The sequence below is a fragment of the Anabrus simplex genome, chromosome 2, assembly GCF_040414725.1.
Source record: "Anabrus simplex isolate iqAnaSimp1 chromosome 2, ASM4041472v1, whole genome shotgun sequence".
Classification (NCBI taxonomy): domain Eukaryota; kingdom Metazoa; phylum Arthropoda; class Insecta; order Orthoptera; family Tettigoniidae; genus Anabrus; species Anabrus simplex.
In genome coordinates, this window is record NC_090266.1 from 626,422,625 (window position 1) to 626,448,177 (window position 25,553).

The 25,553-nt window shown below is 40.7% G+C and overlaps 1 protein-coding gene across 1 annotated transcript in view; it reads right to left on the reverse strand.

Moving 5' to 3' along the window:
• The window catches only part of Prestin (prestin), a 422,871-nt gene extending 409,066 nt beyond the window's left edge, over nucleotides 1–13,805 (reverse strand). Inside the window, exon 1 of the mRNA XM_067141052.2 lies at nucleotides 13,648–13,805. Within this exon, the coding sequence (XP_066997153.2) occupies nucleotides 13,648–13,679 (32 nt within the window). The 5' untranslated portion in view covers nucleotides 13,680–13,805. The remainder of the gene's footprint in view (nucleotides 1–13,647) is intronic.
• Nucleotides 13,806–25,553: the final 11,748 nt, after the last annotated feature.

Here is a 25,553-nt window from a genome sequence, read left to right on the forward strand (position 1 = left end):
CACGGGAGGTCAGACAGGACAGATGAAAGTGAGGAGTCTGGCACAAGTAAGAGGAAGCAATGCCAGGGCTCAGCTAAGGACCCCGTGGTCTCCAACCCACGCTCCCAAGTTGAGAGCCCCTGCGGCCCCTTTTAGTCTTCTCTTACGACAGGCAGGGGATTTCATGGGTGTATTCTTCATTTGCGTTCCCACCCACTGGGGGTGGGGTCATACACGGCACATTTTCTATCGGGAACCCCTTTCCGTGAATTTTGGCTACTCAGTGGCAGGTATCAAAGTAAGATCATAAGTTTTGATATCGTCAGCCCATGATCCACTCCTGAGAGAAACAGTAATATTTGTATGTATTATGTAACATGATCTGCCTTTGCTGGCAAGACCTAGTGTTCACAGCGCACTGTCTTTTCTGGTAAGGGCTAGAATAAATGTGTTACCATCATTGATCTGTCCGTCTCATCCCTGACAATATGAAAGTGACTGAGGTATGAGCGATGTTAGTAACACTATTCCTTATGCAGCCAGTCCCTGCTATTAACTGTGTGAAAATGTCACTCATAGGATCGGCTGGTGCGTGCATTTCAGTGAGCTTGGCAGACCGATATATACTTACTTCCGGTTCAGTAAGGAAAGCAACGGAAAACTACCTCATACCTCATTTCCCCTGTAAGCCTCCTCACCGATGCCTAGGTCATCTATGACAGCTGATGGTAGAGCTGTTGAGGATCCAACCAGCATTCGGGCTAAGTACATAACATACATATATGTAGTAGGGTTATACTGGCACCTACACAATTTGTTTTGATTGTGATTTCATTTTAATGATCATCGTCTCGAATTTGATCGAGATTATTTTGCAAATTAATTTGATTCTGAGAAATATGTGGGGGGTTCAGTGTATGCCAATATTTATTCATTTCGGCAAAGTACGGTCAAATTAAATTATTGTGTAATTAATTTCAGTTTTAATACGAATGGTTATAGATCGCCATATGCCACACTTCTCCTATGCGGACATTTTCGTCGATTAATGCGAAGATATCACTTGTTGAGTCCCTCTGTGTATGTGTTTGAGTGGGCTTGTCAGACTGTTAAACAACATATTGGTCCAGCGAAGACAGCAACAAGATATTACTTCACTACTCATTTCCAGTGGCACCTGAACTTTCGATTTTCCGCACAAAGTTCTAAATACATACAACAAAGCAAAATACGCAAATAAGCAAAAAACTTCGTTTCAAGATTTATCTCTCATTTTCAATCTCAGCCTTACGCGCCGTACAGTACGGTTTATAAAATTATTTGTCATATTTTTTTTTGCTAGGGGCTTTACGTCGCACCGACACAGATAGGTCTTATGGCGACGATGGGATAGGAAAGGCCTAGGAGTTGGAAGGAAGCGGCCGTGGCCTTAATTAAGGTACAGCCCCAGCATTTGTCTGGTGTGAAAATGGGAAACCACGGAAAACCATTTTCAGGGTTGCCGATAGTGGGATTCGAACCTACTACCTCCCGGATGCAAGCTCACAGCCGCGCGCCTCTACGCGCACGGCCAACTCGGCCAGTATTTGTCATATTTAGGTGTCATTATCTGATATCACGATTTTTATCACGAAATTATTAAGATTAATAAGATACACAAAGATAGTCTGGTCGTGATTAATACAGCTCTAAGCCAAATCTCAGGTAGTACACGTTAACTTCATAACTAAGGCAGTTAGAGAGATTAGGGCGTCCTTCTTGCTCGATTTTTGTTCCATTGCTGTTTTTTAATCATTTTCCCGGTTCGTTGGCTGAATGGTCAACATCGTACCCTTCGATTCGGAGGGTCCCGGAATCGATTCCCGGCGGAGATGGTGATTTTAACCACACATGGCAAATTTCTCTGCCTCGGGGACTTTGTATTTGTGTTTGGCCGGGTTGACTGGTTCAGACGGTTGAGGGGCTGTATTTCTGAGTCCATGTTTACAGGTTCGATCCTGGCTCAGTCCGGTGGTATTTGAAGGTGCTGGAATACGTCAACTTCGTGTCGGTAGATTTACTTGCACGTAAAACAACTCCTGTTGGACAAAATGCCAGCACCTCGCCGTCACCGAAAACCGTAAAAGTAATTAGTAGGACGTAAAACTAAAATTATTATTATACAGCACACGTTTATATATTTCATAAGGCAGCTTTTACGCTTTATCTCGTGATCATGTTATTGTATTTACTGAATAAAACATTTGGAAGAGAGTAAACGTTTTAAATTCGGGCAGCCACACGGCTGCCAACAAACTATAGCTGCCGCACTGCTATGCTTTATCTCTACTCGCTGAACCTGTTGTTGTAGAGCCAACTGTCTTAATGTCCTCTAGTGGCATTTGAACTTCTCATAACTGCTGTATACAAGACACAGTCAAGAGGAAGGTAATAACTTCACACAGGGGCGGTCCGTACGTGAAAACTAACACACACACACACACACACACACACACACACACACTCCTTTCACAATTTGCTTTACGTCGCAACGACATAGATGGGTCTTATGACGACGATGGGATAGGAAAGGCCTAGGAGCGGGAAGGATGATGATATTAATAATAATCGTATGGCCTCAGCTACCGTGTGCAGACACTTCAATTTGACGCCATCTGGCTGTCTGCTCGTCAATTTCGACGTTCCGTTTTACTCTAGGCCCACTAGATGGCAAACCAAGTAAACCGAAACTCTCTTGGGCGTCTATGGCTGAGATTTAATGAATTTTGTCGCGTGAACACCAAATGTGCCACCAGAGATCTTTTACATGCCGACAACGTACGGCATGGAGTGTCGAATGGACTTATTTTCGCCCTTCAAAAATCCGACTATCTCTGCCGGGTTTGAACCCACTATCTTGGGATCCGGAGGCCTACACTCTACCACTGATCCACAGAGGCAGCGATGATGATGATGATGATGATGCTTGTTGTTTAAAGGGGCCTAACATTGAGGTCATCGGCTCCTATTGGTACGAAATGAGACGAAATGTTATGACAAATTAAAGGTCCAAAATCCTCCACAGGCCAGAATTCAAATCGTGAGGACGAAGAATGAAAGGATGGATATGAATTTAAAACGATCAGTGGAACCGACCCACAGCGCCTCAAATGCACAGAAGCTGGCACATAACAATAGTATTACTGACCAAGGGACTGCTTCTATAGCACGATGCTCAATCGATTATGCTTGTAGTCGAATCGGGTCCAAAATCCTGATCATCGGCCCCTCATAATGGTACTTATCGCTAGGAAAGTAGAACCATGCTCTTTGTCATGTTGCGGTACTAATCAAAAGTAATGTAGACTCGCGGTTTTCCTCACATTATGGTACTACTCACAGTTAATGAAATTCGCACATGTAACACAGACCTATGGTGTTTCATACACTGCGGCGCTATTTACAGGCAACGCAAACCTATGGCGTTCCTCACATAAGTGGACTAACCACACGGACTCGCACTATCCCGTGGTGTTCCTCACAGAGTGGGCGTCGCTAATACCATGGTGTTGCGCATATAGGGGTACGAATCACAGGTACTGTAGAAGCCAGCAACGTACTCTATTGCTACTAATCACAAACCTATTGGGTACCTAACATAATGGTAGTACGCGCAAGTAAAAGCGACCCGTGGTGTTTCCCGTGTGATAGTACTAATTACAATTAGTCTCATGGTTCTAATTTGATCATCCCTTGGTCGCCCCTTTTAGTCGCCTCTTACGACAGGCAGGGGATACCGCGAGTGTATTCTACATGGGCGTCCCCCACCCACAGAGGGTAGTGTGTTTGGTCCGCGAGAGGTATTTTATTTCCCTCAAGAATCATTTTCAGGGCTGCCGACAGTGGGGTTCGAGCCCACTATCTCCCGGATGCAAGCCCACAGCTGCGCGCCCCTAACCGCAAGCCAATTCGCCCGGTCACACACACACACACACACACACACACACACACACACACACACACACACACACACTTCTATTGACATATTTTAATTTATTAATAATAACGTATACTGTATGTTGCTTTACACTGTAATATAAGAACTCATTCTCTAAAGACACGACAAACTTAGGTAAACCACATTGAAGATTGTGGAATCACGCCTTAAACTAAATAGAATGTGAAATCATTTCGAGACAAACATTCTCACCTGCACAGATATTTTGGTGGAAGTAATTTTGAGCTCGAAGGCCTCTTTTACACTAGGATCCGGCAAAGCGAAGGTGCCAGAATCTTCACTAGATCATTATATGAAAAAAGTGAGTGGATTTGTGCCTGTTCGGAAGACTCTTGTGTTGAGTTTGGAGCTGAAGGCAGGTCTAGTTGCTGAAACAAGAATTTCCTCGACCCCTTCAGCTAGGCTTCCTGTGACTCTGCCCACGTGGAATATAGGCAATGTGAGACGCTCTTCGTGACTCGTCGCGTAGTCTCGCATAAGGAAATAGCAGCATCTGGGTGTTCACATCAGTCACTTTGACCCTCGGTATAATGGACAATTTGCATGTTGAGGCGCTAATTGTTGCTAATAATAAAACATTTCCGGAAGTTTTTGAAAACATATGCCTGCAGGGTCCTATTTGAAGAAGCACAATTACAGGGTGAACCCATACTCGCCTCCTTCTGTTTCTTTTCTTCTTCTCTACGAGAAGTGTAGTAAGCAACAAAATCGCGCCTACTTCTCCAGTTCCATCATTGCCCTGAGAGAAAATGTGATGTCCTCTGAACCTCCACTCCCCCATTGAGAGTAATCAAAGACTGAATTCCCATATTGTTCCAAATGTAGAATTTGGAGACTTGTCATGTTTGAAAAATAACGAGAAGTCGCTAGCTACGGCTCACGGAGCCTGAACGGTCTCTGCGTGCTTCTCTTTTCACACTGAGAGTCCTGGTTCGCAGGCACACAAGAGACTTGACTCGGGGTGCCTGCTGTGAAAGGGGCCGTTTAAGTGTTTGGCTTGTGCGAGGTCTGCGACAGACATACTAACGGGGTTCTTTCCCCATCCCATACGTTATGGGTTGCTTGCAGTTCTCTTTTTTCTGAATACTAAGGAGTTAGTTCGGTTCGTAGTCTTGACCAGTTACTAGAGAGTTGCATTTTATTTTACTATGTATAACACTGAAAACAGGAAAGAGTTGAACTACAATTTTATTCTCACGTGCTTCCAATTGTATTTGTGAATAGAGTGATTTTGTCGAGTGGAAGTGTCTCACATGTCAGTGAACGAAATGAAGTACGAAAAGTAAAGTACTAGGCGAGCTGGCCGTGCGGTTTCGGTCACGTAGCTATCAGCTTTCATTCGGGAGATAGTGGGTTAGAGCCCCACTGTCGGTAGCCCTGAAGATGGATTGCCATGGTTTCCCATTTTCACACCAGGCACATGATGGGGTTATACCTTAATTAAGGCCACGGCCGCTTCCTTCCACTTCCTAGGCATTTCCTATCCTATCCTCGCCATAAGATCTATCTGCGTCGGTGCGACGTAACGCAAAATTGTAAAAAAAAAATATATATATATATGTTTTAAGCTAAGAACACAAAGTTTCGGCCAAGCAGTAAGGACCTTCAAGACCAGGAACAATTGACCAATGATAACAGATCTTATACCAGAATCTTCACTGTCCGACACAGTGGCTGAATGACCAGTGTTGAGGCCTTCGACTCGGAGAGTCTCGGGTTCGATTACCGGCCGGGTCGAGGATTTCAATGCCGTAAACCTTCTAGCCAGCGGACTGGGTGTTTGTGTTTGTCCCAAGATTTTCCTTTTCAGATTCAGACAATACACCACACTACTTACTAGAGAAAGACGCAATAGTGAATACATCCCTCCACATAGGGTTGGAATCCAGCCGTAAAACAAAGCCAAATCCACAAGTGACGTAGCTCGATCCAGCTACCCCACAGGTGTTGGAAAAGGCGGTAGAAGAAGACGAAGGTGCCAGAATCTTCACTAGATCATTATATGAAAAATGTGAGTGGGTTTGTGCCTGTTCGGAAGACCATTCTTTTGCACTTCTCTTGTGTTGAGTTTGGAGGTGAAGATTTAAGATCATAGAACATTTCACTTCAGAAAAAGAGAGAAGAGTAGATTAAATATACAAAGATTAAATCAAAGATATGCAAACTGCTCTTAATTACTTTTCTACGCTAGTAGTTTATCGTCGCACGAACACATCGAAGGTTTTTCGGCGACGCAAGGGTAGAAAAGGGTTAGGATTGGGAAGGAAGCGACCGTGCCCTTAATTAAGGTACAGCAACAGTAGTTGCCTGGTATTGTCCTTTTGTATGGCCCCCAGGCTTCTTATATCATTTCACAAGATTCTGAGATTGTATCAACCGAGCTCGATAGCTGCAGTCGCTTAAGTGCGGCCAGTATCCAGTATTCGGGAGATAGTAGGTTCGAACCCCACTGTCGGCAGCCCTGAAGATGGTTTTCCGTGGTTTCCCATTTTCACACCAGGAAAATGCTGGGGCTGTACCTTAATTAAGGCCACGGCCGCTTCTTTTCAACGTATATGATTTTAACGTCATTTCCTTGGTAACGTATTTTTGCGTTGGGGAAGAATGACTTGAACAACCTACGTGTGTGAAATCTAATAACCTCTGTTACTGCAGAGTCTGCATCTCTTTTGTTAACTGAGCTGATGCTTGTCAGGGAAACGACCGTGATCTTGAGAAAAACGCTCTTTGTCTTGAGATGAAATGGGAAGGACTGGAAAAAGTTATAATCAAGGTAATGAACACGTCAGCAATACAATGAACATTACAAAAGTGATGAACGTATAGTTCAATCAGTTTGACGGATCTGTAACAACCAAAATGAAAATAAACTCAAAACGACTCTCAATTTAAACATTGATGTACTTGTCACATGCAGGGTGCTCCCAAAGATGAGGAAAGTGATCCGGAGGTTGGGGGAAGGGTTGGTGCATATCACAGCCCTAAACAAAAAGTCCCTCTGAACGTATGGTCGATCCTTTACGAGTTACAGACTTTCTGGCTTTGTACGAGAGTACGTGGCACATCGTTGTGCATTCTAATACATGAAGTGCTCAAAATGTCCACCATGCGCTTGAATATGCCAGCTCACGTCGAATACTCCAGTTATTGCACGTATTCGATGACAACTTGTTCCACGCACTGCGAGCCTTGTTACAAACTGTCCCTCATTCCAGGCAATAACTAAAACAGGCATAGCTCGTAAACGAACAACCGTAGGGTGTATGTTCATAGGGACTTCATGTGCTGTTTTGGGGTGTACTATCCACCCCACCTACTTCCCACATGTTTGGGAACAAATTGTATATTTATTCCAAGTACACAGAGATGTGCTCGGGTATGAGACAAGACAATTCCGTGGAAGTTTTAAATCTTGTCTTCAGTCGATGAAGGGAGTGGAGGGTGAGGGCTCTGCGACCGATGTGTGAAAAACAATGACGTAGCCGTAGATACAAGCGTACAGCGAGAAGAAAACGTCATAAGCTTTCCTCGTACAGCGCGAGGGCCACATTACCCGGCATCAGCCAGTTCTGGAGACCTGCACTACCATGTAAGCCTTTGTGATAAGCAACCTGCAAAGCCAGCAAACATCACGCAGTGGTGTCTGCTAATTCTTAGACAAATACCGGTTACGGTTTATATGCACTTTAGGCTAAAGAACAATAATAAATTACGATATTTATAGTAAAGGCCATTTTTCAGCTTCGTCAACAGAAGTTCGTCAGTCAAACAGGATCAGTAGTTTGATTTGGTCTAGTTCATTTGTGAAAACAGTAATTCAAACAAAATTAGATGCAAATAATTTTTATTGCATATGCTTAGCAACCGAATAATCTTTGAATACAACTGAATAGCACTTTTGAACACTAACGGCAATGAACAGTGTCTCCATTGGGAACGCAGAAATCCTCTTTCTTCCCGTTCATCAAGAAGTGTACGTTCAAGGGCCGATTTCGTTCGCTTTGAATGTGCTATGACGACTTCCCAAGTGGAACTGCACCACTGTAGGTCACTCAGATTTACAATACGAAAGACTGACGGACGATTTAACACCTAAGTCCCGTAGTGTCTTGTAGCCTCCGTGAAAGTCAAGCACCGCTTGTCGTTAGTGAAACAGAACATGTCTACGCATGCAATATTGGGATGCGAATTGCAGCCAATTGGAAACATTACATCAGCTGCGCCCTTTTTTCCTTCAACATGTGCAACCTGCTAGGAATTGTAAGTTTCTTAGTCGTATCTTATAGCAGGCGTTGACACGTAGGCAGCTCCAGTCCCTGGAGAGCTAAGTGAGCTAATGAATTGCACAAACATCATACCGCGAAGTTCAGATAGAAGAGTGTGAATGGGGGGTTTAGCTTGGTGAACATATCTCCCACGGGGAAAAGAGTTATAAATAAATAAATAAATAAATAAATAAATAAATAAATAAATAAATAAATAAATAAATAAACAAATAAATAAATAAATAAATAAATAAATAAATACCGTGCCCAGTCAGCTTTCGTGGGGGTCTGGCACCGAATTGAGTAAGCGCTAGACATAACTCCTCGGAAGACACTGGGGTGGGGGGGCCTCAACCCCGACACGGCGCGTCCCATATGGCTGATAGGGGATGCTCCTGTAGATATGCAGGACAGGTGTGAATAAGGCCAAGCCAAATAAGCACCCGCGGATCAACTGAGGCAAAAAGGAGTGCAGTCAACGGTCTCGACGGCGGAAGAGGATATTTCCCAACGGCTGAGAGAGCGGAAGAACTGGCTCTTCGGTTTACAACCGAAGTTCTAACCACGGACTCCTAATTAATCGTAAATGATAATTTAGCCGGAAGACACCAAGAGACACCTCTCGATCTTAACCATCGAGTTGTAACCTTGTGATCATACCAGTATGATCACCCCCTGCATGTATCTTCAACTTGCAACATTGGCATGATGGATAACACGTTATCACAGCAACTACCCCAGGCTCTGGACACACCTAGTCCGGTTTCTCCCGATCATCGAATTCTGGGGGATCGGGAGCATCATGCAGAGAAGAGTCGGAGCTTCTCAAAATCTCTTCGTCCCAAGAAAAAGACTTCTTAGGTACAATTAATGTCAACACCCTACTGAAAACAGGCAAGCTTAAACAGCTAACGGACACCCTGGATAAGTTCGATATTCAAATCATAGCACTCCAGGAAACGCGCTACCAGGATGAAAACCATTTTGACTCTGAAGAGTACAGGATATTTAAGGGTAAACCTGCCATAACAATCCATGGGAACTTAACACAACTTGGAACAGCTTTTTCGGTACGAAAAACTATCATCAGTTCTGTACTTGACTTTACATCCCCATCTGAAAGAATCCCAGTACTTACTGTGAAATCTGGCAATAAAGCTTACTCCTTGGTCAATGCCCACGCTCCCACAAACACTGACAATAAGAAAAACCCAGAGAAAGTGGAAGCCTTCTGGGAACTCTTAGAAGAAACCACTAGCAAGATTCCAAAGCATCACGTGAAAATCTTAGTAGGTGATTTTAATGCACAGGTTGGCAGAGAGAGGAAACACAAATGGATTGTTGGTCATCACTCGGCACATTGGAGAACGAACGAGAATGGAGAACGTCTTATAGACTTCTGTAAAACCTTTGTCTTAAAACTAATGTCTACGCATTTTGCGAGACCCCCACATAAGAAGAAAACGTGGAAATCACCAAACCCGTTATTGGGCGAATTCCAGATCGATCACGTCGCAATCTCCAGAAAGAATGTGTGTGAGATCCAAAATGTTAGAGTACGGAAGGGAGATATCGACTCGGACCATTACCTAACACAAATCAAAGTAAGATTCCAACCCAACAGATGCAGACCTAAACACAAAAGATCTCTAAGAGTTGATCCAGAATGTCTTCGACAGAACGCCACGACCTTTCTACAAGACATACGAGAGCAGGACCCCAAGGACTGGCCAGGCCTTCGTAAAACACTTCAGACATCAGCCATGAAATTAGGAGAGCCTCCAAGGAAACGCAAACATAGGTGGTGGAACACGACCTGTGATAAAGCCATTGATGAACGGATGAAAGCATGGAATCAGTGGAATGGACATCAAACAACTAAGAGATGGGAGACCTTCCTAAAAGTTCAGAAAATCTCCTCAAAAATAATCCGCAGGGAGAAACGAGCCTATGACAAAAAAAAGACTCAAGGAAATCGAACAAGATTTCCTTAGAAACAACTCCAGGAATTTCTACAAGACCTTCCGTGAGAATTTATCTAGCTATCAACCACCATCTTTATGTTTCCGTCGAGCAAATGGAACATTAGAAACGAACACCAAAGAGAACTGCACTATTCTAGCTGACTACTTCCGAGACCTCCTCAATTGTGATCCTCCAAAGGAAAGACTGAACTTTGAAAAGCCCATGCCCAATCCCGATTCACAGCCACCGACAATACAGGAAACAGTAGAGATCATACGATCGCTTAAAAATAATAAAGCTCCTGGAGAGGACGACATCACTGCGGAGATGTGTAAACTTGGAGATGATCTTGTAAGCAAAATTCATGCAATCCTAGTAGAAATATGGGAAACGGAAATGATTCCACAGGATTGGAAGTGTGCATTAATACACCCATTGCACAAGAAAGGTGACAAGGCAGATCCAAACAACTATAGAGGCATATCTCTACCGCCAATCGCATACAAAATCCTTTCCAAAGCTCTCTTGAACCGGTTAGAAAAACAGACAGATCATCTGATTGGCGAGTACCACGCGGGTTTCAGGAAAGGTCGATCATGTGCAGAACAAATATGGAACTTGAAGACGATATTAAGGATTCGCCGAAGTGCCAGCACGATCGTCACCTTTGTGGATTTTAAGAAGGCGTATGACTCTGTGGACAGACAGACAGTATTCGATACTCTAGAAGAACTCAGAGTGGACAAGAAGACCAGAGCACTTATCCAGCAGACCCTCACAAGTACGACCTCTAAAGTGAAATTCCTTGGAGAAATCTTTGAGCCTTTTGAAATATGTACGGGCGTTCGTCAAGGTGACAGCATCTCCCCTATTCTGTTTAACTTAGTTCTAGACAAAGTTATTAGAGAGTGGGAAAAGGATATCAAGGGTGTGAACATCGGAAATTTGGGAAGCAATGTCAATGTGAAATGTTTAGCATTTGCTGATGATCTCGCAATCATTACTAAGACCAAGGATGAAAAAAGGTATGCCATACAGAGACTACACAATATAGCATCAAAGGCAGGCCTCCAGATATCCTACGAGAAAACCAAGTACATGGAAAATCTACGTCAAAATAGCAAAAGAACTCCGTTAGAGATGGAAAACGGCACAATTTCACAGGTGCCCTCCTTCAAATACCTTGGAGAAATTATACTACCATCAGGATTAGACAGTAGTGCCAATGTAGAAAGAAACACCAAACTACATAAGGCATACAGACTGACGTGGAATTACTACAACAAAAGAGTCATATCACGTAATGCAAAATTACGACACTACAAGACAGTTGTATTGCCCGAAGCTTTATATGCCTCAGAAACCATATGCTTAGGTAGTCACTCTAAAATTACAGAAATTGAAAAGCAGGAGCGGAAAATTCTCGGGAAAATTTATGGTCCTACGAGAGAAAATGGAATGTGGATTAAGAGGAAAACAGCGGACCTCTACTCCTTCACCGACAGGTTTACTGATGCCGTACGGAAAAGGCGCCTTAATTTATATGGCCATATCTACAGAATGAACAGCGACAGACTAACTAAAAGATTATTCAAAGTAATCAACTCAAAGAAGGTCAAAATAAAATGGCTAGAAGAAACTAAGGCGGACCTCCAAGAAATAAATATTACAGACGACATCATGGAAAATCGTGGAGCTTTTAGAACCAAAGTAGCCAATCATAAATTTAGGGAGAAACCAAAAAAGACAACTGGTAGGAAGTGGTCGACAGAACGCAAGATGCAACACAGTGCATTCATGAAGAGATTTTGGGTGGATAAGAAGGCACAAACCATCAAACCAACTAACAAGTTCAAACGCGCTCTATGAATGGGCATAACGAAGAAAGAAGAAGAAATAAAATAAATATTTCAACGTGTTTGAGATCATATCTTTCAGCAGATGATCCCAGAACTCGTATAGCGAAATGGCCACAAAAAGATGAGAAAACTATACATGGGAGTATCATACAGTGCCAACGTATTGCCATGCCATCTAATATTTTTATACCGGGCGAGTTGGCCGTGCGTGTAGAGGCGCGCGGCTGTGAGCTTGCATCCGGGAGATAGTAGATTCGAATCCCACTATCGCCAACCCTGAAAATGGTTTTCCGTGGTTTTCCATTTTCACACCAGGCAAATGCTGTACCTTAATTAAGGCCACGGCCGCTTCCTTCCAACTCCTAGGCCTTTCCTATCCCATCGTCGCCATAAGACCTATCTGTGTCGGTGCGACGTAAAGCCCCTAGCAAATATATATATATATATATATATATATATATTTTTATACTCTTATAATACAATGTATCCTACTACATGGTCTTTCTTCCTTCTTTTATATTTAAAACTTTTCCCACCACCCGAAAGGGTAAAAAATATGAAGAGTAAAATTTGGAACTACAACACTCTTTTTCACTTCCCGGTATTTGCCTGGTGGAGAATTGGGAAACCACGGAAAACCAATTCCAGGATGGCTGAGGTGGGAATCGAACCTACCTCTACTCAGTTGACCTCCCGAGGCTGAGTGGACCCTGTTCCAGCCCTCGTACCACTTTTCAAATTACGTAGCAGAGCCGGGAATCGATCCCGGGCCTCCGGGGGTGGCAGCTAATCACACTAACCACTACACCACAGAGGCGGTACTTTTCAACTGTATGCACGGAAAAGGCACATTTAGGAGGAAAGACTGCCTGCCCTGGAATTCCAAACGTTGGTCACCAAATTGAGCGGCCCTTCCAGCCTTATCGTGATTCTACGTGCCCAGGTACTAAAGTGATTGTTTATTGCTCGTCAAATAATAAGAATGGGGTTGCGGTAGTAGGTGATTACATCATATACTGGCTCTACAAGTGGCTATTATCACCGCACAATATTGAACTCTGGAAATTTCAGCCACGGCTGTTCCACTTTCACCGCCACACAAACTTGTTCGTCACACTGTACCTGTGAATGTGAATGAGGAGATACTGTATGAAGCTTTACTGAACATCGTAGTGGATAGGTCAGTGACAGTACAATCATCTCCTCTTACAGAATGGGGAGTGGTAATATAATGACACAATTCGTGGATTAAGAAACAGATATATGCTCATGTGTCGTATTGACAGACACCCTAAAAAAATGTAACCACCCTAATATAATTTATTGTTTACTTTTTTGAACATCACTATTGTTTTATACCATAAATCACGCTTCTGAGAAAACTACCCTATGGATACAAAAAATTGAATGAACATTGAGCTACCTAACTTAAATGATATTTCAATGATTGGGAGTAAATATCCTGATCGGTGCTAAATGTCACGTTTAATATGTGGATACATATTGAAATTCTCCAATTGCTATTAAGAAGCATCAATCAAATTAGCGCCCATAAGGAAGATATGCGAGTCATACACTTTACCTTTCTTGTCCAGAGATGGGGTTGTCGGCCATCCTCTCCACTAAGCTGCAAGCACGTTACGAGAGTTTGAGGAGCACAGAGATTCCGGTGGCGAAGAATGAATGACTCGGGAACAAAAAGGCACCTCACTTATCACTCCGAGTGTTTACTACAGCCGATCAGCTGGTAAGTAGCTGAGTGACTGCCCGAGCTCAGCCTGCATCGCGCTGGCTTGGCGGATGACGCAACGCAGTGTTGCAATTCTTCAACAGATAGCGCCATGTCTCGAGAATCGTTTTATGCATCGATCTTTCCGCCACACTCGCCACGTTATTTCAAAGGGACGATTCCGACCCAGACAATCAATTCTTGATCGAGCCATGCTATAACCAGAGAGAATGGCCAGGATTTAGTAACTTATTCTGTATCATAACTCTATACCGGGGTATGCGGCACTTATTCTCGTGGCCTTTATCCCAATGGTATCGGATCGGCATTAATTTGGATTAGGCAAAGCCCTGTTTTATGGCCGGATGCCTTTCTTGACTCCAACCCTATGTGGGGGAAAAATTCACTATCGCGTGCTTCTGTGGTGGTTGCTAGTAACATGTGTTGTGTTGTATGTAAATGGATACAGTAGCGGCGATTTTGGATTAAAAGTGCGGGGGCAAAAAAAATATTCGGACAACAAATTACCCGGGTTTGTGGGATATAGCGGGGTGGCGTCAAAACTGAAGAAACAAGCTATAAAATGGTAAGTTTTTTATACTCTCTGAGCGAATTTCAACAAAGAGGTAAAGGTTGAGAGTTTACCAATTCAAGTGCAGTAATAATGTTTTTAAAAAGACTTTGGTTCAATATTACACAACAAAACTTTCACCAAAGGAACAATATTACGCATTTATTACAATTAAATACAAGTACGGCCTGATTATACAATTAAACTCATTTAGTATTTTACTACATACTAAGAACAGACACTAAAGAGAATGCCAGACTGACGAATGCGCACGGCGAGCAGGTGAATCATACCTGTGTCCATGACCTTGGCAAATATACTGTATATACACATACACCCCTGCTGCCCTTCCTCTCAGCACATGCAATGAACTGGAATGGCGTATGGCTTATAGTGCCGGGAGTGTCCGAGGACAAGTTCGGCTCGAACCTGGGACCCCTGTGACCAAAGGCCAGCACGCTGACATTTACAGCACATGCAAAGTCTCCACTACTTGCTGTGGCGCTATACAAATCAGTTAGCCGGGACGAAAGATATTTTGTGTGTATTTCCGCTAATAATTTTGTTAATAATTAAAGAAAATAAAGAAAAGAATTAGCAGATAAGACAACAGGGCTTGTACAAATTGTTTTTTTAATAAATCCTAGAATTCCTAGTTTCATCCGGCAAAAATGCTAATAAAAATGTAATATTTTCTCCCAAAAGTGGGGGGCAACGCACCCCCTCTCCCCCATAATCGCTGCTACTGAATGGAGATGTGTATTAAGACGATAACAAATATCCAGCCCGCGAGCTAGAGGAATTAACTAAACATGGCGAAAATCCCCGGCCCGGCCGGAATTCAACCCGGGCCCTATGACTCCAAATAAAAGAAGCCGTATAATAATAATAATAAAAATAATAATAATAATAATAATAATAATAATAATAATAATAATAATAATAATAATAATAACAGGCGAGTTGGCCTTGCGTAGGGGCGCGCAGCTGTGAGATTGCAGGCTGTACCTTACTTATGGCCACGGCCACTTCCTTCCCACTAATAGTCCTTTCCTATCCCACCGTCGCTATAAGACCTATATGTGTCGGTACAACATAAAGCAACTTGTAAAAAAGCGCAATCCATAGCTGGCTGGAATGAGTACAAGAAGAATCGATGAGTAGCTCAGGCAGTAGAGCGCTAGCATTCTGAGCTTAATTTGGAGGGTTCAATTCCGTTCAGTCCCGTAGTATTTAAATGTGCTCAGCTACGCCAGCCTCTGTCGGTAGATTTACTGGCACGTAAAATAACTCCTGCGAGACAAAACTCCAGCTCCTCGTCGCCTCCGAAAACCGTAAAAGTAGCTGATGGGACGTAGAACCATTCTTTTACAAGTTGTTTTACGACGCATCGACACAGATGGGTTTTATGGCGACAATTATTATTATTATTATTATTATTATTATTATTATTATTATTATTATTATTATTATTATTATTAATATTATTATTCAGTAGCGGCGATTATGGGGGGCGATGGGGGGGGGCGGTCGCCCCCCACTTTTGGGAAAAATTATTACATTTTTATTAGCATTTTTGCCGGATGAAACTAGTAGTCGTCGTCGTAGTCTTAAAACACACAGAAAATAGACCATGGCAGCGAGTTAAATCCCCAGTTTCACCATGAATTTACTTTGAGGACAAGGAATGGAGTTTAAAGTACAAGTGCACCGAGCGAGTTGGCCGTGCTGTTAGGGGCGTCCAGCTGTGAGCTTGCATCCGGGAGATAGTGGGTTCGAACCCCACTGTCGTCAGCCCTGAAGATGGTTTTCCGCGGTTTCCCATTTTCACGCCAGGGAAATGCTGGTTAATTAAGGCCACGGCACCTTCCTTCCCTTTCCTATCCTGTCGTCACCAAAAGACATATATGTGTCGGTGTGATGTAAAGCAACTTATAAATAACGTACAAGTGCAGTCAGAAGAAATTTCTATTCAGATAGAAGCTGCTGTAACCCGTCGTTGATGGGTTAGTTTTACTGACATCTACTGAAGATGAGCAACAGCAGAAGACACCGAGCAGCTCGCAGTTAATAACGGTCACTCAATCATAGTAAAGTTACTGTTGATCAGGTTAACGGATATAAGACTTTCTAGACCATCACGTTTTGTTTTCTTTAATGATCAGTGATATTGTCGGATACCAAGCCTAGGGTGTCCTTCATTTTCCCTACCTATTTTATGATTCATTCCCCCCACCCCCACCCCTTCTTCAAGTGATAGTTCCTCCACGCTTTGTTTTTCATTTTAAATCATCATCATCATCATCATCATCATCATCATCATCATCATCCTGATCAACAGGGATTGATGAATACGCGGTATTGCTTCTAAGTAAAAAATCACAGCAATCACCATCATTGCCAGTTGACTCGTTACCATGAAGACTGAACAATATAGCATCGATAGAAAAAACATAATTTCGTGAATACATCCATTATTATAGCCCATACTGTAAGAAGGTGTAAGATATAGGCCTAATCGATTGGAAATTGGATTTAGTACATTTTTGTTACATATACTTTTTAGATAGAATTGATATTTCCGCAGGTGTTTGGAGTTCATGAGAAATGTAATACTCGTAATCATTTCCCATACGATAAAAAAAACATTAAATATAAGAGATAGGAAATTAAATGATGTAAAACTTATATAATGGACAGGTTTTTTTACAAATTGTTTTACGCCGCACCGACACAGATAGATCTTACGGCGACGATGGGAGATTAAAGGGCCAGGAATGGGAAGGAAGTGGCCGTGGCCTTGAGTAAGGCACAGAATATTTGCCTGGTATGAAAATAGGAAACCACGGAAAACCACCTTCAGGGCTGCCGACGGTGGAGGTCGAACCCACTATCTCCCGGATGCAAGCTCAAAGCTGCGCGCCCCTAACCACACGGCTAACTCACCCGGTATTGCACAGTTTTTCTATACAGCTAATATTAAAGAAAAAATTCGACATTTCCTATCACCTCGTAAATATTGCTTCGCCACTGTATACTAGACCAGTAATACAGAACCGGGCTTTCCCTAACTTACAGTAAATGCAGAGTTTCTAGAAGTTCTGTTACAGCTGAGGTGCCGGAATTTAGTCCGCATGAGTTATTTTACGTGCCAGTGAATCTACCGACACAAGGCTGACGTATTTGAGCCCCTTCAAATACCACCGGACTAAGCCAGGATCGAACCTGCCAGGTTGGGGTCAAAAAGCCAGCGCCTCAACCGTCTGAGCCACTTAGCCCGGCATATCTATCTATCTATCTATCTATCTATCTATCTATATATATATATATACTAGCTGATGTACCCGTGCTTCGCTACGGAATTCTAAATTGTATACAGAATTCTAGGTTAGGTAGTGTACGCGTTGTGAGCAAGATTGTCTTAAATTGTATAGCTCTTAACGTTACCCTAGGAACGCGACGGGAAGTCACTAAACATCTTTTCTCATATGAAGACTGAGGGAATTTTCACTGTAATGGCAGACCCAATTTCACACCATCAGCCACAATCTGGTTGGGATGTTTTCATTATAATGCCTTTTTACATCCTCAGAAAGACTATCTTTAGTGGTTTTAGCAACTGAAATGAATACTCGTTCAAATGAAACACCACACATTTTCTCACTTTTAACGAACAGGACTACGTTGCCTATCTAACAGTCCAAAGTTCCAGACCTGGAATGACCAAACCGCAGACAGCCGTGATCGGTGAACACTCTTCGGCGGGGAGAGGGCCTAATAGTGGAGACTCCCAGGACAAAAACTATGCCCAATTACTATTCTGTTTCCTAGGAGTACCCGATGAGTCGGAAAATATCAATTCACTACACTGGCGGCGGAAAAGTTCTCTGACTTGAAGGCTAATTTTTCCTCCAAGCTAGAAGAGAAACACCCTCTTCACTGCTAGTTTGGAATATATTGAATGTAGAATTTAATAAAAGTAAAGGGAAAGAAGCTTATCTTAAGAAATGGCTCTTTTCAGAGTTGAATTTTGAGTTATTTAGTGAATATTGTGGTGCTATAATTTGGGAAAGGCTTAATTGTTATTCTAGACCAGGCCATAATACTACTACTATTACTACTACTACTGCTACTACTACTACTACTTACTATTACTAAGTCAGCCTCTGCGTTAAGTATGCACACTGCCCATTCGAAACAACGCGTCAGAGTAGGGATCGAATAGCTGAAATACTATGATGATCCAGTGTGTTACGTACCAGCTGTATCAGAAAATGTATGAACCAGAGGAATGGCAAGCTAAGGAAGAAAGTTTTCTAACTCCCCGGCTATTTCCCGCCAATATTCAGTCAGGCTGTTATACTCGGTACGTAGCAGTAATCCCATCTGTCGGAGTTGAGAGGCAGCATAAGAGCAAAGAACATTACAATAAATAATGGTCAATGTAATGTTATTGTTGATCAATGTTATGCACTTTCGATATTATAGGCCTTCACATTTCGTTTTCTTCCGACTCTTAAATACCACTCTTATCATAGTCTGTACGGTAAAACTGAATAAAAGATAAATGATCGGAAATTGTATTCTCTACAAATTTTTTATATAGTACTTTTCGATAGGACCAATTACATTGGTATTTAAAAATTACATTTTAAGCACCTTCCCCTAAACTACAATTTCATCCAGGGCGAATAAAATTGTTTATGGCTCAGACTGTATTTTCTTATTCCCCGACTCTATATACCGATTTTCATTAAATTCTGTTAACCCATTTTCTCGTGGCTCGGCGTTGATATGGACTTACATATTCATTAATTTGTATTTTTGGTTGCTGTGTTATCATAGCCGGTACGGTAAAAATGTATAAGACATAAATGGTCGGAAATTTAATTCTCCATAACTTTGGTTATGTAGTATTTATCGATGCGACAACTAATAATGTAAATATTTGAGAACTACATTTAGGCCTTCCCCTAAACTACCATTTCACTCAGCGTAAATAAAATTACTTATAGCTTAAATTGTAGTGGCTCGTTCTCCGACTTTGCAAACCAATTTTCAATGAAATATGACCACTAATAACGTAAATATTTGAAAATAAAATTTTAGGCCTTCCCCTAAACTACCATTTCCTCGGCGTGAATAAAGTTATTCATAGGCTAGATTGTAGCGACATATTCCTCGACTCTGAATACCAATTTTTAGGAAGATAGGACTATTAAAAACATAAATATTTGAAAATTAAATTTTAGGCCTTCCCCTAAACTACCATTTCACTCAGCGTGAATAAAATTATTTATACCCTAGATTGTAGCGTCTTAATCCCCGACTTTGCATACCGATTTTCATTAAATTCTCTTTGGCCGTTTTCTAGTGATGCGTGTACATACATACAGACAGACAGACAGACAGACAGACAGACAGACAGACAGACAGACAGAAATTATGGAAAAGAAATAAGTGCATTTCCTGGTTACTGTGGACATGACTGATACAGAAATACCATTCTTTTCAAAATCTGAGCAATGTACAGACAAAACTCTTATCTATATATAAAAAATAGCTTGTCCTGACTGACTGACTGACTGACTGACTGACTGACTGACTGATTCATCATCGCCGAGCCAAAACTACTGGACATAATGAAATGAAATTTTGAGGATGCATTCATATTAAGATGTAGGTGCTCGCTAAGAGAGGATATTTGGATATTCCGTTGCTAAGGGGGTGAAAAGGGGGGTGAAATTTTAAAATGAGTGTATCTATATCTCAAAACTTTAAACGTTTACAAATGTAAAAATTGGTATTTAGAGTCTTCTTTGAAAATAAGGAAACACGTATTTTTTTGTTTTCAGAAAATCCCAATAGGACGGGTGAAAAAGGATGAAAAATGGTTGAATGCCTTTAATCAGGATACCGGTACATATATCTCAGAAACTGTAGATATTACAGACCTGAAAATTGGTACTTTTGATCTCTTCTAAAAATAAAGAAACACGTATTTTTTGTTTTGGGAAAATCCAATTAATGGGAGGGGGAAAAGGGGGTGAATTTTTAAAATGAGTGTTTCTATATCTCAAAACTTTGAAAGTTTACAGATGTAAAAACTGGTATTTAGAATCTTCATTAAGAATAAGGAAACACGTACTTTTTTGTTTTCGGAAAATCCCAATAGGAGGGGTGGAAAGGGGTGAAAAAAGGGTTGAATGCATTTAATGAGGATACATATATCTCAGAAACTTAAGATATTATAAACCTGAAAATTGGTGTTTTGGATCTCCTTTAAAAATAAAGAAACACGCATTTTTTGTTTTTGGAAAATCCACTTAATAGAGGGGTGAAAAGGGGGTGAAATTTTCAAATGAGTGTATCTATATCTCAAAACTTTGAAAGTTTACAGATGTAAAAATTGGTATTTAGAATCATCATTAAAAATAAAGAAGCACGTATTTTTTGTTTTCAGAAAATCACAATAGGACAGGTTTAAAAGGGTGAAAAAGGGGTTGAATGCCTTTAATCAGGATACCGGCACTTATATCTCAGAAACTGTAGATATTACAGACCTGAAAATTGGTACTTTTGATCTCTTTTAAAAATAAAGAGACACCTATTTTTTGTTTTTGGAAAATCCAATTAATGTTAGGGGGAAAAGGGGGTTGAATTTTTAAAATGAGTGTATCTATATTTCAAAACTTTAAAAGTTTGCACATGTAAAAATTGATATTTAGAATCTCCTTTAAAATTAAAGGAACACGTATTTTTTGTTTTCTGTAAATCCGAATAGGAGAGGTGTAAAAGGGTGAATAATGGGTTGAATGCCTTTAATGAGGATACATATATCTCAGAAACTGATGATATTACAGAACTGAAAATTTGTATATGGGATCTCCTTGGAAAATAAAGAAACACGTATTTGTTTTTGGAAATTCCAATTAATGGCGGTTAAACAGGAGTGACATATTGGGGTGAATTTTTTGAAAGACTATATCTACAGAATAATTGAAACATAGAATGATACAGATGTAAAAATTGGTATTTGGAATCTCCTGTAAATGTAAAGAAACATAGGTGATTTGTTTTTGGAAACTCCTCTTAAGAGGAACTAAAAAGGGGGTGAAATTTTAAAATGAGAACTTATACAGTATATCTCAACAAAAAAAACTGAACATGTTACAGAAGTGGAAAATTGTATTTTTATCTCTATTAAATATAAAGAAACGTGTATTTTTAGTTTACGAAAATACCACTTGGGTGGAGGGGGGCGGGGAAAGTGACTGAAAATGGTGTTGATTTTTTTAATTAGGCTACTGATATCTCAAAAATGAAGGTGTTTGGAATCTGCTTTAAAAGTAAAGAAACACGTATTTTCGGAAAATCAAATGTGAAGGGGTGGGGGTGAAAGGACTGAAAAATTAATTGACTTAATTTAATGAGAATACATACATCTAATAAAAATAAACTTGTTACAGACGTGAAAACTGGCATTTGGATTTCCTTTAAAACAAAAGAAAAACGCGTTTTTTTGGGGGGAACCATCTTGCGGGGTGGGAGTGAAAAGGAGTTGAACTCCTTTCACGAGGACACATAAATCAAAAAAAGAAGAAGTTAGAGTCGTGATAATAGGCATTTAGAAGATCCTTTACTATTAAAGAAACAAGAGATTTTTTTGCCGGAAAATTCCCTTGGGGTGGGGGGAACGAGTGTGAAAGGAAGTGAAAAAAGTGAATTATTTTTATGGGGATACTTATATCTCAATACTGAAGGTAACAGACGTGAACATTTGTGTTTGGAATCTCCTTTAAACATAAAGAAACATGCCTTCTTTTAATTTTTTGGTGGGGGGGGGGGGGGTGGGAGGGGTAAATATACTTAACGGCGGTGGGGTGTAAAAGGAGGTGAGACCAATTGATTTTACTGTTCATAATGTACTTACAAGGAGCCTCCGTTGCTCAGGCGGCAGCGCGCCGGCCTCTCACAGCTGGGTTCCGTGGTTCAATTCCCGGTCACTCCATGTGACATTCGTGTTGGACAAAACGGAGGCGGGACAGGTTTTTCTCCGGATACTCCGGTTTACTCCGTCATTATTCATTCCAGCAACACTGTCCAATATTTAATTTCATTTGCCATTCATCGAGCATTGCCCCAGAGGAGTGTTTCGGCAGCCGGCACAATTCCTATTGTCGTCGCTAGAAGGGGCTTTATTCATTCCATTCCTGACCCTGTCGAATGACCGGAAACATGCTGTAGATTTTCGATGTACTTATTCTGATCATAAACCGATCATTTTCAATCTTTGCTGGGTTCGATTTCAACAGCCATCTTTTCGTTCGGAGAACGTTCTTAGATTACAGTAGACTCTACTGGCATATAAATAAAAATTTAAACACATTTGAAATAAACGATAGGAATGAGATTGACCGTCAAATTGTTCACCTCTATAATAAGGTCAATAAAGCACGGAAGTATGTCATTCGTATTGCCAGAAATCCCGCAAACTTGGCTACGCACGACAATGGTGCTGGTCACATTGTCAACAATGACAATGGCAGCAGATGTAATTTACCGCCAAGTAGCGGTCTTGCATCTTGCTGTGGGGTCCAGAACATCTACTACTACTACTACTACTACTACTAATAATAATAATAATAATAATAATAATAATAATGTTCTGGACCGTCGTCAAATTGTGCGGACGCACTGGAAACGGGTCCTGGCCTGGTAATGGCTACGAATACAGTCCGGTCGCGGGTTCAATACCGCCAAGGCACCCAAGACGACATCACGCAGGATCTCCTTCAGGATTTGATCCATACTAAAAATGCTTATAGGAAAAGATGGCAAAGATTTAGGGACCCAACTGACCGCGTGGAATACCTGGACCTAGCCCGGAAAGTACGAAATCGATTGCTGGAAAGAAAGATTGAAAAATGTGAGGAACTATGCCCTAATCTCTCAGAAAACGAGTCACATCGCGAATTTTGGCGGATTCTCTCAGAAAACGAGTCAGAGCGCGAATTTCGGAGGATTATATACAAAACGTTAAGCATTCACTTATAAATTTCAGTATAATACCGTAGCGAAGCACGGGTATCTTGCTAGTCTAGATATATAAAATAACTTGTCCTGACTGACTGACTGACTGACTGACTGACTGACTGACTGACTGACTGACTGACTGACTGACTGACTGATTCATCATCGCCGAGCCAAAACTACTGGACATAAAGAAATTAAATTTTGGGGGTACATTCATATTAAGATGTAGGTGCTCGCTAAGAGAGGATTTTTGGATATTCCGTCGCTAAGGGGGTGAAAAACGGGGGTGAAATTTTAAAATGAGTGTATGTATATCTCAAAACTTTACAAGTTTACAGATGTAAATATTGGTATTTAGAATCTTCTTTAAAAATAAGGAAACAAGTATTTTTTTGTTTTCAGAAAATCCCAATAGGAGGGGTGAAGTTGGGTGAAAAAGGGGTTGAATGCCTTTAACCAGGATACCGGTACTTATATATCAGAAACTGAAGATACTACAGACCAGAAAATTGGTACTTTTGATCTCTTTTAAAAATAAAGAAACACATATTTTTTGTTTTTGGAAAACCCAATTAATGGGAGGGTGAAAAGGGGGGCTGAATTTTTTAAATTAGCGTATCTATATCTCAAAAATTTGAAAGTTTACAGATGTAAAAATGGGTATTTAGAATCTTCATTAAAAATAAAGAAACACGTATTTTTTGTTTTTGGAAAATCCCAATAGGAGGGGTAAAAAGGGGTGAAGAAATGGTTGAATGCCTTGAATTAGGATACTTGTATCTCAGAAACTGAAGATATTACAGACCTGAAAAGAAGGTATTTGGGATCTCCTTTAAAAATGAAGTAGCATGTACTTTTTGTTTTTGGAAAATTCAAATAGTCGAGGGTTGAAAGGGGGGTGAATTTTTAATATGAGTGTATCTATATCTCGAAACTGTAAAAGTTTACAGACGTAGAAATTGGTATTTAGAATCTCCTTTCAACATAAAGAGACATGTACTTTTTTGTTTTTGGAAAATTGCAATAAGAGGGGTGAAAAGGAGTGAAAAGTTGGTTGAATGCCTTTAATGAGGATACTTATATCTCAGAAACTGAAGATATTACAGACCTGAAAAGAAGGTATTTGGGATCTCCTTTAAAAATAAAGTAACATGTACTTTTTGTTTTTGGAAAATTCAAATAGTCGAGGGTTGAAAGGGGGGTGAATTTTTAAAATGAGTGTATCTATATCTCAAAACTTTCAAACTTTACAGATGTAAGAATTGGTACTTAGAATCGCCTTTCAAGATGAAGAAACACGTATTTTTTTGTTTTCGGAAAATCCCAATAGGAGGGGTGAAAAGGGGTGAAAAATTGTTGAATGCCTTTAATAAGGATCCTTATATCTCAGAAACTGAAGATGTTACAGACCTGAAGATCGGTACTTGGGATCTCCTTTATAAATAAAGAAACATGTATTTTGTGTTTTTAGAAAATCCAAATAGTGGGGGGCGAAAGGGGGTCGTATTTTAAAAATTAGTGTATCTATATCTCAAAACATCAACAATTTGCAGATGTAAAAATTGATATTTAGAATCTCCTTTAAAAATAAAAGAACACGCACTTTTTTGTTTTCTGTAAGTCCCAATAGGAGGGGCTGAAAAGTGTGAATAATGGGTTGAATGTCTTTAATGAGGATACTTATATCTCAGAAACTGAAGATATTACAGACCTGAAAAAAGGTATTTGGGATCTCCTTTAAAAATAAAGAAACATGTACTTTTTGTTTTTGGAAAATTAAAATATTGGAGGGTTGAAAGGGGGTTGAATTTTTAAAATGAGTTTATCTATATGCCAAAACTTTCAAAATCTACAGATGTAAAAATTGGTACTTAGAATCTACTTTCAAAATAAAGAAACACATTTTTTTGTTTTCGGAAAAACCCAATAGCAGGGTTGAAAGGGGGTGAAAAATGGTTGAATGCCTTTAATAAGGATCCTTATATCTCAGAAACTGAAGATGTTACACACCTGAAAATCGGTATTTGGGATCTCCTTTATAAATAAAGAAACATGTATTTTTTGTTTTTAGAAAATCCAAAGAGTGGGGGGTTGAAAGGGGGGTGAATTTTTAAAATGAATGTATCTATATCTCAAAACTGTAAAAGTTTAC